Source organism: Branchiostoma lanceolatum, chromosome 4, assembly GCF_035083965.1.
Source record: "Branchiostoma lanceolatum isolate klBraLanc5 chromosome 4, klBraLanc5.hap2, whole genome shotgun sequence".
NCBI lineage: Eukaryota > Metazoa > Chordata > Leptocardii > Amphioxiformes > Branchiostomatidae > Branchiostoma > Branchiostoma lanceolatum.
In genome coordinates this window covers 14,543,340-14,560,344 of record NC_089725.1, presented here as the reverse complement: position 1 = coordinate 14,560,344, position 17,005 = coordinate 14,543,340, and the positions used below count along the sequence as shown (strand labels likewise).

The following is a 17,005-nucleotide window of genomic DNA, read 5'->3' as shown; positions in this document are numbered from 1 at the left end:
CCATAAAAGTCCCACAAGTGGTGTTCAATGAATCTCAAGTGGTGTTCAATGAATCTCAAGTGGTGTTCAATGAATCTCAAGTGGTGTTCAATGAATCTCAAGTGGTGTTCAATGAATCTCAAGTGGTGTTCAATGAATCTCAAGTGGCTTCCAATGATTTTGACTAATCGGAAGGAGCTATAAGTAGTATTGAGTGATGAACAATGTCATTTAAGTGTATCTAATCGACATCGTACATTACCGTTTGACGTTTATCAACCAATATATGCATGTTTCCAAAACCTCATGAAAACGTTTTCGTTGGCATATTTGCAGATGATTCGACTACCGCGACTGCAGCTGTCAGTTCAGTCAGGACAGAGATGTCCTTGACTTCCACCGGTATGTGTATAGATTCTAATGCTCTTTGTTATTATGTGTACGTATCCTTCCCATCTAGTTTTGTTGAATATGCAATAATAACAGCATTGTTCAACATGTGTACGTGGTTATGTATTTTGTGAAAAGTTCAGTCTACATCAACATTGCACATTTTCCTTTCTGACATCGACAGTAGTTTGCTTTTTGCTGCTATACAGTATATTGGCACTTGTTACCTAATGTCCTTTCTTTAGTAAGGCAAGTTATGGAACAACCATTTTCCGCTTCGACCATCAAGTCAGACATGACAACCAACACCGGTACGAATCAGTTTTGTGTAACTTTGTTTTGAATCGTTTCTCGGTTGAAAACAAAAATCAATTCGGATAGATTTGACATGATACTGCACTAAACAGTATCTTATAATTGTTTTAGACGGCAAAAATCAAACTACTGCCACTTTGAAAAGTAATATTCCACATTCAAGTTTGTTTGTTTTCTTAATTTGATACCATATAGCATTATATGATTTTGATTGACCGCACCCATATGTTTGCATTGATATGTTAGCGATATACAGTATATTCAGACCGTGTCATCCGTGAGCAATCAACGTAACAAAAGCATTCTAAACATGAGATTAACGTGACACCATGTAACGTTACTTAGCACTGTCTTTGGAATTTTTCCACGAATACATTTTTAGCTACATATGTGTCACGCATTAAATTTTGAAGAATGAAAAAAGATTATGTATCTTTGTAGATGACACGTCGGGTACCACTCTGAATGCTGCCCAGATGTCGTCTCTTCCCCCAGGCAAGTACATCTAACGGTTCTATTTATGCCTTACTAATAGCTATAAGGACAAAAGGTGAGTTTTTTTAAACACAAGTTCCTTTTAATGTATCAATATTTTAAATCCACATCATAAAACGTGCATGACCGTTTGATGTTTATCAACATGAGAAATAACGTTTTCGTTGGTATATCTGCAGATGATTTGACTACCATGACTGTCCCTTCAGTCGGGACAGAGATGCTCTCGCCTTCCACCGGTATGTGTACAGATTCTGCTGCTTTTGGATATTTTGTGTACGTATCCCTTCTCACCTCGTTTTGTTGAATAATAATGAAGATGATGATGATGAGGAGGAGGAGGACTGGTTAATTTGCAACATGTGCACACACAAACCATTGCAGCTTTACCTGACTGAATTTGGGTATGAGAAAGAGCATTTCTTAACATTCAGTAAAATTCATTAAATGATAAACTCTACAATTCATATAACACAAATGTACATTTTTCAACTTTCGCCAATACTGTCTGACGCCAATACATTTCAATAACATCATTGATCAATATGCGTACGTGGACGATGTATCTTCGTGAAAAGTTCAGTCTATGTTAACATTCCATATCTTCCTTTCTGGTCGTAGCTTGCCTTTTGTTGTTAGATTGGCACTTGTTACAAAATGTCCTGTTGCGTTAGTATACGTAGGGCGAGTAATGGAACAAACATCTCCCGCTTCATACATCTCAAAATGTTTTGTTATTTTCAGTCACCGCCAGCCGAAACTGTACGCAAAATGACCGGCCCCAATGTATATCACCGTGGATCAGAAACTTTGAAGAACAGGTAACTGATACATTGATTATGTTCCAGCTGCGCAGAAGACGTCGGCACACATTCTTGGTTCTTGATCCATATAGATAAATAAAGGAATGTTCGTATTATATAGAGGATATATCCGACATTAATTCATTCCGACAGAAAACCATGACAATGTCAATGATCTTTATTGCCCAAAAGGCTAAATGCAGTATGTTGGATAACTAAAAGAGAAAATGACAAGCATGTACTATTGCTACATTTACAGTTTACATGCCTCCTTTCTTTTCTTAAAACATGTGTAAACGATTTCACAGAGGCTTTCGATTGCATCTATATTTGAAGATGGCATAAGATATGAGAACATCATCTTAAATTAAAAGAAAACAAAAACATGTCGATGTGCCTAACTTTCTGTTGCAGCTAAAACTAGGAGTTCCCCCGGCAAAAATTATTTCTCTTGTAGCAGAGCGTTTGACTAATGTGTCAGAAAACATACTAGGCGGCGATGTCAACAGAAGTATTGGGCTACTCGGTCGTTTGACGGATGTTCAAGAACGTCGATTCAACAATGAGGCACAGAAAATAACGAAAGAAGAGGCCATTGGTTTTGCAGAGGTTAGTTCTCTTTACGAGAAAAATTTCCACTGCATAAGTGCTCCGGCAAGGTACGAGCCCCTTGCATCGTGGCTTGTTTTGTAGCATTCCAAGCTGCTGGATGACCTATTGTTTCTGCTTCCTCATGTGCAAATCCAGTGACTCAGTGTCCTCTTAGATTTGATGAAGAAAATCTTGTGATTGTGTTTCTTTGCATAGGCGCTACTGAAATTATTTTGAAACCTTTTACCTTCATCATCAGAATTTCAAGCTGCAGGATTAAATACCTTGTGAAGAGTTTTTAGAGTAGGTAATACACCAATCTATATAATACTTGTAGCTGTGAACGAATATGAGATAAATGATAATCTCTCACTGAGCAGCCAAAGTATCAAGGTCTACGATTGCTGTTGTTATGTCGTTTGTTTTTTCTGCAGACAATGATAACATGCGGAAATGCGTTGTTGAAAAAACATATTGACAGGGCATGGAGAACTATTCAGGAGGTACGTACCTGGCGGTTTTGCCTGTTGCATGTTACTTTTCGATCTGCCGCATTTGTCTCATCGACAGCCTTTTGAATACCAACCACAACCTTTTTGCCTCTTGTGCCTTGTAGGATCGCTGGTCTGAAGTGGCGTCAGGAATCATAGATAGTTCAGAGCGAGCAGGTATTCTCCTGGCCAGGACGATGCCGAACAAAACCCACTGGATCACCGAGGACCACATAGGTACATTTGAGCTTCTGTAAAAACAAATGTCCAAACGGGCACACAATTGACTAACTATACGGTTGATCATACATACTATTTGTAGTAGATGTAGTATACAGAGTAAATGTAGTGTGTGTAGTACTAAAACTGCGCAAGTGTTGTCAATACTTTGCATGTTACGTCTATTTTGCAAGAGAAGAAATCAGTTTCATCGAGCAGCTTGATATCATTATAATGATAATTCATACATAAGGCCAATGATAGATAGATAGATTAGCACGATCTTTATCTCTGCCAGTTCACAAAGATGACGCTTTGCTCAGTGTATGTAAATTTGCGTGTCCTTAAGGCAGAAATCACAGACAAAGATGAAATAACTTATATGTATATGATGTTTTGCACCCAGTAATGGAAATCAGAAATGGCTCCACGAGACTAGACACCTTTCCGGATCTTGACAAATCTGGAGATTCTCTTCTTTGGGCCGAGGTAAAAGACAGAATCACCCTACCAAGAACAGAACACCACGTCGTCTCTGCAATTTTCAACAATGTTGGACAGTACCTCAAACCCAAGTCAGCGAACAGGACGATCATCTCCAGAATCATTTCGGCGACCTTAGTTAATGGAAGCTCCTCTGCTGGACTCAATATGGATGGTTATGTTACCATCGTTCTGGAGCATTTTGACGAGGTACATCATTATACATGTTGATATTAGATTCAGCATTCACTAGATGGATTCACTATCTTATGAAATTGGATGGAATCGAATTAGTAGGAACGCAAAATCTCTGGAATGTAAGCTCTGAAAAATAGGCTAACTGATCCAAAACTCACCTAGTAACTGTTACCTTGCGTATTTTATCATCTGAATGTCAAATCTTCATCAATATACCATTAGGATCACTGATCGTATTTTTCATTTGCAGACATTCAACGGTCTAACATTTTGTGTTTTTTGGGACGTCTCTCATGGGTGAGTGTATCTATTCTCGTTAAAAGGGTATTGCGTATTGTTGGTTAACAACTGAATAAGATCATGACTTACTATTTTCATTTAATAACAATAGAATACCCATGTATTTAACATATAATGCTGTTATGACATGGCTTCTTTACGACGACTAACATTATGCTTACAGCAATTGGTCGCACTCGGGTTGTAACACTGTGACAACAAACGCAACCCACACGACCTGCAAGTGCAACCATCTCACAAGCTTCGCCATCTTGGTGGACACGACAGGACAGCACGGCACGATAGGACCGGAGGTATGTCAAATGAGGAAAATTACTGTTCTACATTTGTGAACGGGCTTAGGAAAACGACTTCGCTTCGGAACAAGTCCATACACAGCAAATCTGGCTGCATGTTGGATTTTGACGCAAAGACTGTTTCAGTTTGCCAAAACATCCTGCTTTGATACTTCATTAGTGGTATGTTTTATGAACACCAAACACAGACAAAACGGTCCATTCATATCCACGCACTGTAGAGGTAAAGTTTAAATGCTGTGATAAAAACGGTAAATAAGTATACAATCACATCAACAGTGAGTGTTATCAAAACGCTGTCATTGATAATGATGATTATAGACCCTTAACAACAAGGTTTAATGTATAGCAAGGAATGTTATCTTTGGTCAACTATGCATTTAGACAGCTTCTTATTGGTAGTTGCCAGTGTAAATAAATGGGGATTCGATTGTATTTTCAGCATGAACTTGCACTGAGAGTCATCACCAACGTCGGCTGTATCATCTCCATCGTTTGTCTATGTGTCTGCATCTGTGCCTTTCTTGGATTTAGGTAAAGCTAGGTCCCTTTTCTATATTGTCGTTTGTACTTGAATGCAAAAAATGCACGTACGCACAACAATCGTTACTAAAAGCCCCTGTTACACTTGTGCGTACATACAAGTCCGTAGGAGTTGCGTATTAACATGTTTTTGGTTTAGGTTAAGTTTTCAGCCGAATGAAGGATTTCTTTGGTTCGATGATTAATTAACCAGGCTGCACAATGGTAGGTCAAAGTGAAAAATAACTTCTTCTCCTCAAACTTTACTTAAACCAAAGAGATGTTGACGCGCAACTCATATACGCTCTTGAATATACGCACAAGTGTGACAGGGCCCTTATAAGCAGTAACAATAAATTAGCAAATAGAGCATTAGACCTTTCTCATGCGGCAGATATGATAGAGTGAAGACGAGGCCAATGAGTCAAAGAAACAAAATTAAGTTACCAATATAGTTTTCCTCCCAAATCACACTAAGTTTTAAAACATGATATCCAATTATCAATATTATAAGTAGTGTAATGCACAGAAAAGATGCAGCAATCTAAAGCCATGTTGACCAATCCCATAGTCCCCGCCCTCCTCCGTCAAAACATAGAAATACAGAATAAAAACATAGAAATGCAAATATTTTATGTACATGCTGTCATGCATCATGCGCAGCCACATTCGCCGATTCTCTAACTATGATAAAATCATTGGCTGAAATGCTGATTGTGATGGACAGTTAGGATCAGTCTAATGTTTGCCACAATCGGGCCTTTTCGTTCTATCATGGCCGCCGCGTGAGAAAGGTGCATTGCCATATTGGTTATCTTACTGGTATCCACTATCTTGTTTCAGACGAGTCCGTTGCATCCGAACCATCATCCATGCACATTTATGTACCTGCCTGCTGTCTGCTGAGGTGGTGTTCCTGGTTGCGATTGAAAAAACGGAAAACAAGGTACATTTCGTTTACATAATGCATCAGCTGGTTATAATCAGACAAGAACTTGGCTTGGTTGAACTTAAGATTACAATTCCAACATTTTTACCATTATAAAAATGTTGCTCATATGTGAGAAGCCAGTCTGTACGGGCCATGGTGGCAGTAACAATAGTTGATATCAAACAAGACTTTAAAATTATTTTTAACTGCAATGCCAAAACACTGAAAATTGAACTCGTGAAACGTTGTGATTGCACACAAAAAAGCACAGATTGCAAACACGTTATTAAGTAAGCGGTGGATGAAATATGGCAGCTTGTGGCGGTCCCAGTGTCTATTGAGGAATGGTTAGATCCTTCTTCACATTGAATTCTATTAAAAAACACAAATGAACCGTTAAGGAGCTAAAACTTTAATCTTTGGATTCTCCGCATGCAATGTACATGTAACATCTGATCACTCTGCCTGTGTACCTACCCCACACCCCAAATCTCAACATTTGTCTTCCATTGTTTCGGTACAGCTTGTATGTGACATCATAGCGATAATCCTTCACTACCTGTTCCTGGCCGTCTTCACCTGGATGTGTGTGGAAGGAGTGGAACTGTACGTCTTACTGGTCAAGGTCTTCAACTTGAAAATGAACAGATTGATCTACTACCACCTGGTCGGATATGGTAAGATATGTTTGTTGATATTGTGTAGTACATGTACCCATTTAGAATTATATTATTGATTTACGTGTGACACAATGACTATGGTAATCTATTGGGCCCCGGATTTGAAATGTGACCCCAGCATAATGTATCTTCTTCATTTACTGATGGAAATCACATTTCGCATTGCAACACTGATCAAAATTTCATCGTATAGCTGTATGGAAGATGATACGGTGGGTTTTGACATGTTATTTCTATATTTGCTTCAGGCGCACCAGCAGTTGTGGTGGCCATTTCAGTGACCATCGATTACTTTGTCAAGTTCAAGGACACAGACGAGGTTGAGGACGAAGATGAGGATGGGTACTTCGATGGATACGGCACTAACACATAGTAATGTATTCCCTTGAAAGATTTAACCATAGGACATATTCGAAGCCTTCCATTTTGTATTGATGACTGCTGTTGTGTTTCCTTGTGGTTTTCTCGATTCCTCGAAGAGTTTTCTGACATCTTCAAATTTGTTATATGATGATGTACAGTCCAATGAAAAATACTGTCAATATTTCAATCAAGCTATTTACCTAAGACTGTTTCCTTCTGTCACTTCACAGTTGCTGGTTATCAGTTGACAGCTACTTCATCTGGAGCTTTGTTGGACCAATGCTGCTCGTGGTTTTGGTAACTTTTTTTTTCAAATTCCATCTATTTCCCTCAGTTATAAAACAGCGGTGTCTAGATTGTAACAGCGTCCATTTGTGTCAGGTATGTTTGGGTAAAGTAAGTGGGAAGCTGACTCCGGTATTTTGCAGAGTTACATCCAAAAGTTTCCAGGATATAACCCCCTACCCTAATGGGTTAGTCAAATCAATGCGAATGCTTTTAGGGGTAAAATACAGGGCAAAACATACCAGAAGACATGATATGTTTAACCAGATGAAGAAAGCTGGACTGAGCAAAATTTCTCCAAGAATAATGTCTCTAATAAAAGGTAGAAAAAAAGGTAGTCAACATTTTATCGGCTACGTACGGTGGGCTCCATTGCGCAGTTTAAAGACAGATCAAAACAGACGATTGAATTTACTTTGAATCGCCTTTTGATGTTTCCTTGTGTCTCACGCTTCAGGTAAACATCGGATTCCTGGCCATGACTCTGAAAGTGATCTGCACTCAGAAAGCCCATGATACATCCAACCAATCAGAACAGGGAATAGACATCAAGTAAAACATGTTACTTGCTATTACATTAGTCAATAAATGACATTTTGTAAGAGTACTATGATGTTACATGTTTGAAAGCTGCACGCGTAGAATAATTAAAGAGGACGTGGCCTAAATAGGTCATGGTTCCAATGAAGAGTATTCATAAGCATTGGTAACGTTTTACTTATTCTTACAGAGCTAAGGTATACGCAGTGTTGATGTCCCAAGTGAGCATGTGCAGTTGTGATGCATTGCGGTCCAAGGTCGAACTTTAAGTACCTCATATGTAAACAGCCCTTTGTCTAAACGTGTTTGAAACCTTTCCACGTGGACGTATGTTTATTTCCGAGGGGCCTAAACCTCTGACCTTCCCCACAATACCCTGCGTTGCTGGAACTGTGGGGTGGTGTATTGATATTAACACAGTACTGTGAACGTTCGCAGGTTCTGGATCCGCGTGTCCCTGGCCTTGGTGTGTATTTTGGGTCTCACCTGGGTGTTCGGTGTGCTTTACATCAGCCAGGAGACCTTAGTGTTTGCATACGTCTTCACCATCATCAACTCCTTCCAAGTATGTGCCAGTGATGATACCCATAGAATATCTAATTTTCTTTCAACGTAAACGTGCTGTTATGATGTAACGACACTTGATGATGTATATGACTCGTTCGCAGCACCGCCATGTTTCGCTGTCAAAAGTGCGCTTTCAATAAGCCCGTTGGTTTAAACTGTAAATGTAATATGCTGAAGTTGAAGACATTAACTGAGACACGACTGGACAAATATTGGTCTATACCTTGAACCAGCTTATTAACTTTGCTTACTTGAGTCTTAACCGCACGTTGTATTCTTCGAAATTTCATTATTACCATTGTTCTCTTTCTTACTCTGGGTAATCTATGGTAAGAATTTGTTTGAATGGTAATGGCGACGATGAAGCCCAGTTTGACCTAACCACTCCATTGTGAATCTCTTTCAGGGTCTATTCATTTTCATTTTCCACTTTCTGCTGAACGAAACGGTAAGATTTGTCTGTTGTCGACATCTAGATATCTTTTTTCGCTGTAAATTCGTTATTGTTCATACTGAAATCAATCTGTGCGCATTCCTCTTATTACTTTTCATATCAGATCTAGAAACGTACATGTACGTAGTAATTGTTGCAATAGCTTAAACGTCATTCGATGAAGCTTAAGCATGGTCTTCAGTCATGTGCAACGTCATATCAAATCAATTCATTGACTATTACATCTTTAATTGATTCATACTATTGGTACTATTGATTGATACTGTTTGAAACTATCTTAAGTATCCCACAACGCCATACAGTTTTACAGTTTTGCAAAGCTGTATAGTTTCTAAGCGCCCAGATAATTACGAAATGTTTTAATATATAACATATCTTTTTACTAAAACTGAAATTTAGGTTCAGGATGAGATCGAACGCCGCTTCGGTGATAAGTACACGTGCTGCAGGTCCAAGAAAAAAAGACAGAAAACAGTGAAGAGGCAGACACGACGTACTGCAAGGTCACCCCAGCAGCAAGAGGTCAGGACATACTGTAAATGCAATTAAGTTCGCGTGGTTTTTATTTCGCGTTTGAAACAATAGTAGCGTTAAAGTCATAGGTGGGCAAAAAGTTTCGCGTTGGTTATAAGTTCGCGCTGAAGAGTTCACCACGAAAACGGTGAACATAAAACCACCGCGAACATTTCTGCCGCCATCTTGGTGTCCCGTTTTTACATTTCAGTGAATCAGAGCTCCAGCCTGTTCACTCATAGCGCCCCACATTGCCCTTGGAGTAATTGTGTTGTTGTGTGGAACTCAGTTTAAAATCCTTGTTCATGCAGATCTGGCTGGGCGACTTCACAGACACAAAGGATAGCCAAGGTTCAGCCACAGACACGAAAGACACCCTCTTCAACATCGACGATGAGGGTTTCGTAGAAAACACGATCTACGAGGGCGGTGCCGGTGCCGAGGGCTCAGTAGACAATGTGATATATGAAGGACAACCGGATTAGAGTCCACAGATATTGGATTACAGGGATATGATATTGATAGAAAAAAAACATTATACACGATGTTTTATTAATTCCGGTCACAAAAATGTAACATTTAAATCACAAAGGTATGCAGGTATCTTTAAGTTGGTGTCAAAAATGATGATATCATTGAAAAGCCTTCCAAATCTTATTTCATGAATTGTAGCTAACGATACATACTTTTTTTTTTATAGATCAGTCTTTTTATTGTTTATAACCAACATAAATTTTACAAAAAGAAAATCATGGCAAACATACAGAAAATAAAGGCACATGTGTGACAACAAAACTGAAACTTAAAATCCAAGAACAAAAGAGTATGATCATAAAACGCCGAGAGAACCCCTATCATTGTACAGGAAAATAACGGAAATTAACTAGATAGATCAATATGTAGTTTCCCCCACTTCCCAATGTGTTTCTGAATCTTATTTTTGCGTTGGGCAATAATGAATTCTAATTTTTGAAAATAGGAAACAAATGAAATAAAACCAGATAAATCAACATGTTTTTTACGATATCTAAATATATAACATTTACCTAAGAGAATAATAAGATTTGACAGAACAGGGCATCGGTCGCTTAGATCACCAAGGACAGTATTGAAAGCATTCATATGTAAATTTATCTTTGTCAAGTTAAAAAACCAACCCTCCACTTCAGCCCAGAAATTAGCTACAATTCTACAATTCCAAAATAAATGTATGGTTGTTTCCACCTCTTCATGACACAGACTACATAGAGGGGAGTCTACCAGGCCCCAGGTGTATAGTGTTTTATTTACTGTTAAGAATTTAAAAAGCGTCTTAAACTGAAACATCCTTGTATAAGTATCAATTGTGAGCTTATAAGGTAAGCTGTAAACTTGTCTCCATGGGATAGGAGTGTTAAAAAGTTCCTCCCAAGACAGTTGTATTCTATACGACGGTTCACAAACCTTGTCATCGTTGATAAAAAAAGGTACAAATGTTTATTGATGAGTTTTTTTCTAAGCCAAGTTGTGTCTCTACAAATGGGCATGCAAACTTGTAAGATATGAGATGCTTTCTTTAGTAATGCTTTCCAGTGAGCTGGTATAGCAGAAATTGACTGATTGTATTGTAATTTTGTACACACATCCCCAAATTTTAGAATGAAATTTTCATAAGAAAGAAATCTATTTTCTAAATCCAATATGTCATTAAGAAATCGAACTCCCCCAGTATCAAAAGCTGTGGAAAAGAATGGTTTTTGACCAATACATATATTCGAGTTCAAACAGAGAAGCTGTTGTTTGACCTCGTCCACACCCTCTGGGGGTCGGAGTTGGAAGCGCAACCAATATTGTATGACCTGTCTGAAAAAGGAAGTTATTGGCGGATTCTTACCCATAAAATTATCAAAATCACGGACAGAAAGTTGTACAAAGGGGAACAAGGAAGTCCGTAACCATGAACAAGACATAAATAAAAACTTGGAACAGAACCATTCTCTGTTTAACTGTAGCTTAGGAATCCAAGAGGCTTTTAGGGTGAGATCGACAGACCGCAAGTTTCTTAGCTTCAGTCCCCCCTGTTCATAAGCACTGTAAATAGTCTTTCTACTAACTCGCTCCGGCCCACCTCCCCATAGAAATCGAAATATTTTCTTTTCATATTTGACAAAAAAATCAGGCGGTGGGGACGGAAGCGAGCTAAGTAAATATATAAATTGTGATACAATAAGTGTGTTTATTAAAGTAACTTTACCCATGAGTGTTAAAGTCTTTGTCTTCCAAGGAAATAAAAGTTTATCGATCTTAGTGAATTTCCTATCAAAGTTTATACTGATTATATCCGAAAATTGTACAGGAATATGAATTCCCAAAAGGTCAATGGGGCCGTCTGTCCATTGAATTGGCAAGGGACAAGGAAGATAGAAATGTGTACCCTTTAAAGAACCTATACGTTTTATTTTACATTTATCGAAATTAGGAATTAAACCAGATAATAAAGAGTAATCTTCTAAATCTTTAACTAATGAGTAGAGGGAACCAAGTTTCGGGGCCAGGGGGAAATTAGAATCATCGCCATATTGAGAGATTTTAGACTCTATACCATACGTAGTTAATCCTTCTATTCCAATATATTTCTTATCTTATTAGCTAAAAGTTCTACTCCTAAAATAAACAAATAAGGTGAAAGAGGACAGCCTTGGCGAACTCCACGGGACAGGATGAAGGGGTGGGAAATATGTCCATAATTGATTACCTTACAACTTATATCTTTATACAAAACTCTTATCCAATCAATCAATCCCGCACCAAAGCCAAAGTATTCGAGTGTTTTAAAAATAAAATCAAGTCTAATAGTGTCAAATGCTTTTTCAAAATCTGCAACAAAAATTAAACCAGGTAAATCATTACGTTCATAATATTCTATAATTTCTAAAATCCGACGTATATTGTCACTAATGCACCTCCCTTGTAAGAAACCAGTCTGATCATATGATATTAAATTAGGAATTATTTGTTTAATACGCAGGGCTATACATTTGGAAAGAATACGCGAATCACAGTTCAACAATGTCAAGGGGCGCCAGTTTTTAATGTGAGACGGGTCTTTATCCTGTCCCGTGGAGTCTTGCTTTAGTAAAAGAGTAATAAGACCGGATTTTTGGGTGTCGGTTAAATGCCCCGTTCGATAAGAAAAGTTAAAGGAGTCAAGCATGGGTTTCTTAAGATACTTAAAGAAAACTCTATAAAAATCAACTGGTAGGCCGTCTAATCCCGGTGCTTTTCCAGATGAAAATGACTCTATGGATTCTTTGAGTTCTTTCTCTGTAATTTCCCCTTCACAGCTGTCTCGTTGATCAATAGATAAAGAGACATGGGGTGGGTCGGGAAAAAAAATATTTAAAAGTATCGCTCTCTAAAGACATCGGAGATTCTTTGAAAGAATAAAGGTCGGAAAAAAACTTAACTTGTTCGATCAAAATATCTTGAGGGTCGGTCATAACCAATCCCTCAGCCGTAACGAGTTTAGTTACATTCTTCCGCATGTTTCCTCTATTTATAAGATTCAAAAAGAGTTTTGTACATTTTTCCCCGTGTTCCATCCACTTGGCCCTCCCCCCTCTGATCATGTTACTGGATTTAGTTTGGTATAGTAATTCTAATTGCTGTTTTTTATTTTGTAATATTTGAAAGGTGTCTGAGTTAAAATGTGTATCTAATACTTTTTGCAGTTTGTCGATCTCCCCAGAGAGAGAAAATACAGTATCTTTATTTTGTTTAGCTTTCCATGAAGAAAATTTAATAATATGTCCGCGAACGGCACATTTAAAAGCTTCCCACACAACGTGTGGACTAGCCGAATTAACATTGAAATGGAAAAAATCTGTGATGAATTCTGAGGTTTCCTTTGTAAAAGTTTTATCGTATAACAAATCCTGGTTCAGCCTCCAATACCCACGTCCGCGAGGTATAGTAGAAGTGGTAACAGTGAGACCAATGAGCGAATGGTCCGACCTTAAACTATCCTCTATACAAGCGTTACCTATAGCAGAAGTTAAGGAAAAAGAAGTTAAAAAATAGTCAATTCTACTGGCCTGGTGCCTCCGTCTCCAAGTATAACGTGTTGTTCTGGGGTTATAATATCTATAAATATCGTGTAAATCTAAATTAGCGCATAAAGAATTAATTGCTGTACGACACTTAGGGTGATAAACTGCAGCGTGATGCCCAGCTCTGTCAATCTCCGGGTTCAATATAGTATTAAAATCACCAACAATAATAGTATTTAAATCTGACGCTATGTGATTGTGTATTGTTGTTTCAAGGTTATAGAAGAAGTCTGGGTCATCAGAGTTAGGGGCATAAATATTGGCCAAACAAAAACGAGTAGAATCTATAGTGATATCTAAAACCATCCACCGCCCTGAGTCGTCGCTCAGGGTTTGGTGGATGGTAAAGGAAATATTCTTCTTAAATAAGATTAAAACGCCTCTACTATTACTAAGTCCGTGGCTAAATAAAACCGGGGCCCCCCATTCTGATTGCCAAATATCTTCTTGTTTTGCGGTACAGTGGGTTTCTTGTAAACAACATATATTATATGGTTTGTCCGTTAACCATGCAAATATTTCGTTTCGCTTTTTGCGGTCACCTAACCCGTTACAATTAAAACTACATATATTTACTTTTGATAATGTCATCAAAGCTGGAAAGTAGAAAAGATATACCGAAGAAATCAAACAGGGGAAGACGACCGCAAAAAGCAAAATAAACAGTAAAAAAGCAGTTTTTGTCAATACTGGAATGATAAGGGGTTCTCGTAAATGATGATAACATAATGTATATGAACTCAAACACATTCAACCTTAAACATATAAAGACGGGATACAGTGTGCCATGAATGAAAACAAAAAATACACAACAGAACATTCTTTTGTTAAGGCCAAAAATTCCAGTAGTCCAACCAACTACGTACAACCATCCTTAAATGAAAAATATAAACCATTGCAAACTGATATGTGGAGTAAGCTCCAAAACAAACAATAATCAGTTTCAAAATTCAAACACAATGTCATAAATGTCAGTAATATATAAGATAAAGTCAAATCAAAACAAAACTTGAACTCAGATTCTAAATTCAACACAAAATCGACCATTCCTCTCATATTCACAGATTCCCTTACCAGATATGAAGTTAACTCAAAAACATAAGAATAATCCAACTCAAAACTGACTTTCTACAGACAGTGAAAGATTCAGAAGTTGTCCTTTTAATTCTGAAACTAAATCAACAATCCACATCCGAGTCAGTCATGTAATAACACGAGATAAGGATCAAACTCATCAATCAACCACAGAGTCAGTCATATAATCACAAAAGTTCTGGAACAAAACTCATCAATCAAGCTCAGAGTAAGTAATGTAATCACGAAAGTTCTGGAACAAACTCATCAATCAGACTCAGAGTCAGTCACATAATCACAAAAGTAAACTCAGAATCAGTCACATAATCACAAAAGTTCTGGAACAAAACTCATCAATCAAGCTCAGAGTCAGTCATATAAACCCGAAAGTTCTGGAACAAACTCATCCATCCAACTCAAAGTAAGTCATATAAGCTTGAATGTTCTGGAAACAAACTCCTCAATCCAACTCAGAGTCAGTCACATAATCACGAAAGTTTTCTATACTAGTTTCACGATACATACTTTTAGTAATAATATTTTTTATTGTTCAACATGGTAATATCACTTCAATAATGCTCTACCTAGCTAGGACTTTTGACAATTTGACAGTTAATGATTTCTGTAGAAAAAGGTATTTGATACAATATGTATCGTTATAATTTCTATTATATTTTCAGTACATATGACTGCAAATGTCTGCGACTACACACTATGATAACAATAGATGCTCATGTTCTCGCATATATATGTATTCGACATCCACAGAATATGTATATGGACTAACTACTGTAAATGCTATTTAAGATAGTCCCGTCTTTTTCATATCTTTGTCAATACCACCATTATATTCACTGTGTGTTTTATGAGCCTTGTTATAGAGATGTCATTACTGCTTTTTGTTAGTCGTCATTTCTTAGAATGTAACGTTATTATGTTATTAGTTATTATTCGCATACTTCTTGATTTGTTTAAATTGTACTCTGGAGGTGTTGGCCTTGTAAAGGATATATCGATCGTGTTGCCAACACCTCTCAGATTTCATTCTGTAAATCTTAATAAATAAATAAATAAAATAAATAAGTATATCTACTCTTTAATACGCATTGTCTACATTAAGTTATATGTTACAAACAACGGTTATTACCTTAATGATGTAATGGTGATTCCAAAATCGTACTGCATGAGATACATAGTATGACACTGTTTATGATATATGTAGGATGTAAAAAAATAGCTAATATACATGTAGGTGCACTACGTGGGAGAAGACTATGATTCCCCCCACTGTTATGACTGCCAACCTTCGCATTAAAATCTTCCATTACCTCGAGTAGCTTGTTATGCCGTGGGTTTTTGCTGATTTGTTGTTGACGTCGTACCAAGGACGTTGTGGCCGTACAAATCATGATTAATGACATCTTCTGTCTAATTCGTGGGGGCCTAGCATTGTAGAACAGGATGGAGCTTCACGCCAGGCCCTGGGGTCTCGTGGGTAGAGAAGTCATAATTTCAGATACAGGTTTTATCTGGTGTTGTTGACCCCACGCCTAACCTCCGACCTGGAGGGTCAGGTGCTACCTTTTGACTGTCACGGGTTGCCACCACGAAATCTATAATTAGATACAGAATTAATCACCGCTTGAAAGTGCCGTTGATCTGCGGTAACTTCAAACACAGTGTTTACAAACTAGCACGCAAACCTATGCATTTTTGGTAATCTACCGATCACTTATCTTCCTAGCTATCAATCTCAGTCTTAACAAACCTCAGTAACCTTGCGAAGAAACCACCTCATTAGATGGCATTCTCAAGGAGAAAACTGCATATATTTTGCCTGAAGCTCTGGGATGGGACTAGACAAAGGGACACCTCGTCCAACAGGGTGTGACGACGTCATCAGTGACATGCACAGGGATATAATGTAAGGTCACCAGGGCTCTCATTAAATTAGATTTACCGCAAAGAAAACACGGGTTTTATATGCTTGAGTACGCGTCTGTCTGACGGTTAATACTTGTATCCAAGCCTAACATATTTGTGTATTCCTCGGTCGCGTTTCGAACGACGGAGACAACATTCTGGTGTACTAGAACGGCGAAGATTCACGTTGTGAGTCACGAACAACTAAACAACGTGAACATGCCGGTTTCTGCTGGATTCGTCACGGCTGTTTTCGTGCTGCATTTCCTGTGTGCACAACAAGTGAAAGGTAACCTAGTTCTGTAACAAACACGATAGATACTCGTTGAGGTCAACGATATAAAAACACTTAAAGCACGTCGATAACAATAGATTACGTTTATTGTTGACAATTTGCTTAAGACGTGTAGTCACACCTTTTTCCGTTTGCCTCCCTCCGCATGATTTCGTCTTTAACAGCTCGACATTTATTACACATAGATATGTACAATATGATCTTCTCTTG

General features: G+C 37.9%; 1 protein-coding gene across 1 annotated transcript; it reads left to right on the top strand.

Annotated features, from left to right (window-relative positions):
• Positions 1-1,363: 1,363 nt before the first annotated feature.
• LOC136432787 (adhesion G protein-coupled receptor L3-like) lies at positions 1,364-10,100 on the top strand. The gene is made up of 18 exons (XM_066424281.1): positions 1,364-1,418; positions 1,924-2,000; positions 2,397-2,591; positions 3,008-3,076; positions 3,190-3,301; positions 3,690-3,976; positions 4,215-4,261; positions 4,428-4,557; positions 5,003-5,094; positions 5,926-6,028; positions 6,537-6,690; positions 6,942-7,065; positions 7,287-7,353; positions 7,799-7,893; positions 8,320-8,446; positions 8,855-8,896; positions 9,302-9,424; positions 9,727-10,100. Exons 1-18 carry the CDS (start codon positions 1,373-1,375, stop codon positions 9,898-9,900), a joined length of 2,064 nt encoding a protein of 687 aa, XP_066280378.1. The 5' UTR covers positions 1,364-1,372; the 3' UTR covers positions 9,901-10,100.
• The last annotated feature ends 6,905 nt before the right edge of the window (positions 10,101-17,005 follow it).

Excerpts from the sequence above, each read along its gene's own strand:
- LOC136432787 (XM_066424281.1), top strand. The coding sequence starts at position 1,373 with ATGACTGTCCCTTCAGTCGGGACAGAGATGCTCTCGCCTTCCACCG. Across the intron at positions 3,302-3,689 it reads GATCACCGAGGACCACATAG|TAATGGAAATCAGAAATGGC; the intron begins GTACATTTGAGC and ends TTTTGCACCCAG. Across the intron at positions 4,558-5,002 it reads ACGGCACGATAGGACCGGAG|CATGAACTTGCACTGAGAGT; the intron begins GTATGTCAAATG and ends TTGTATTTTCAG.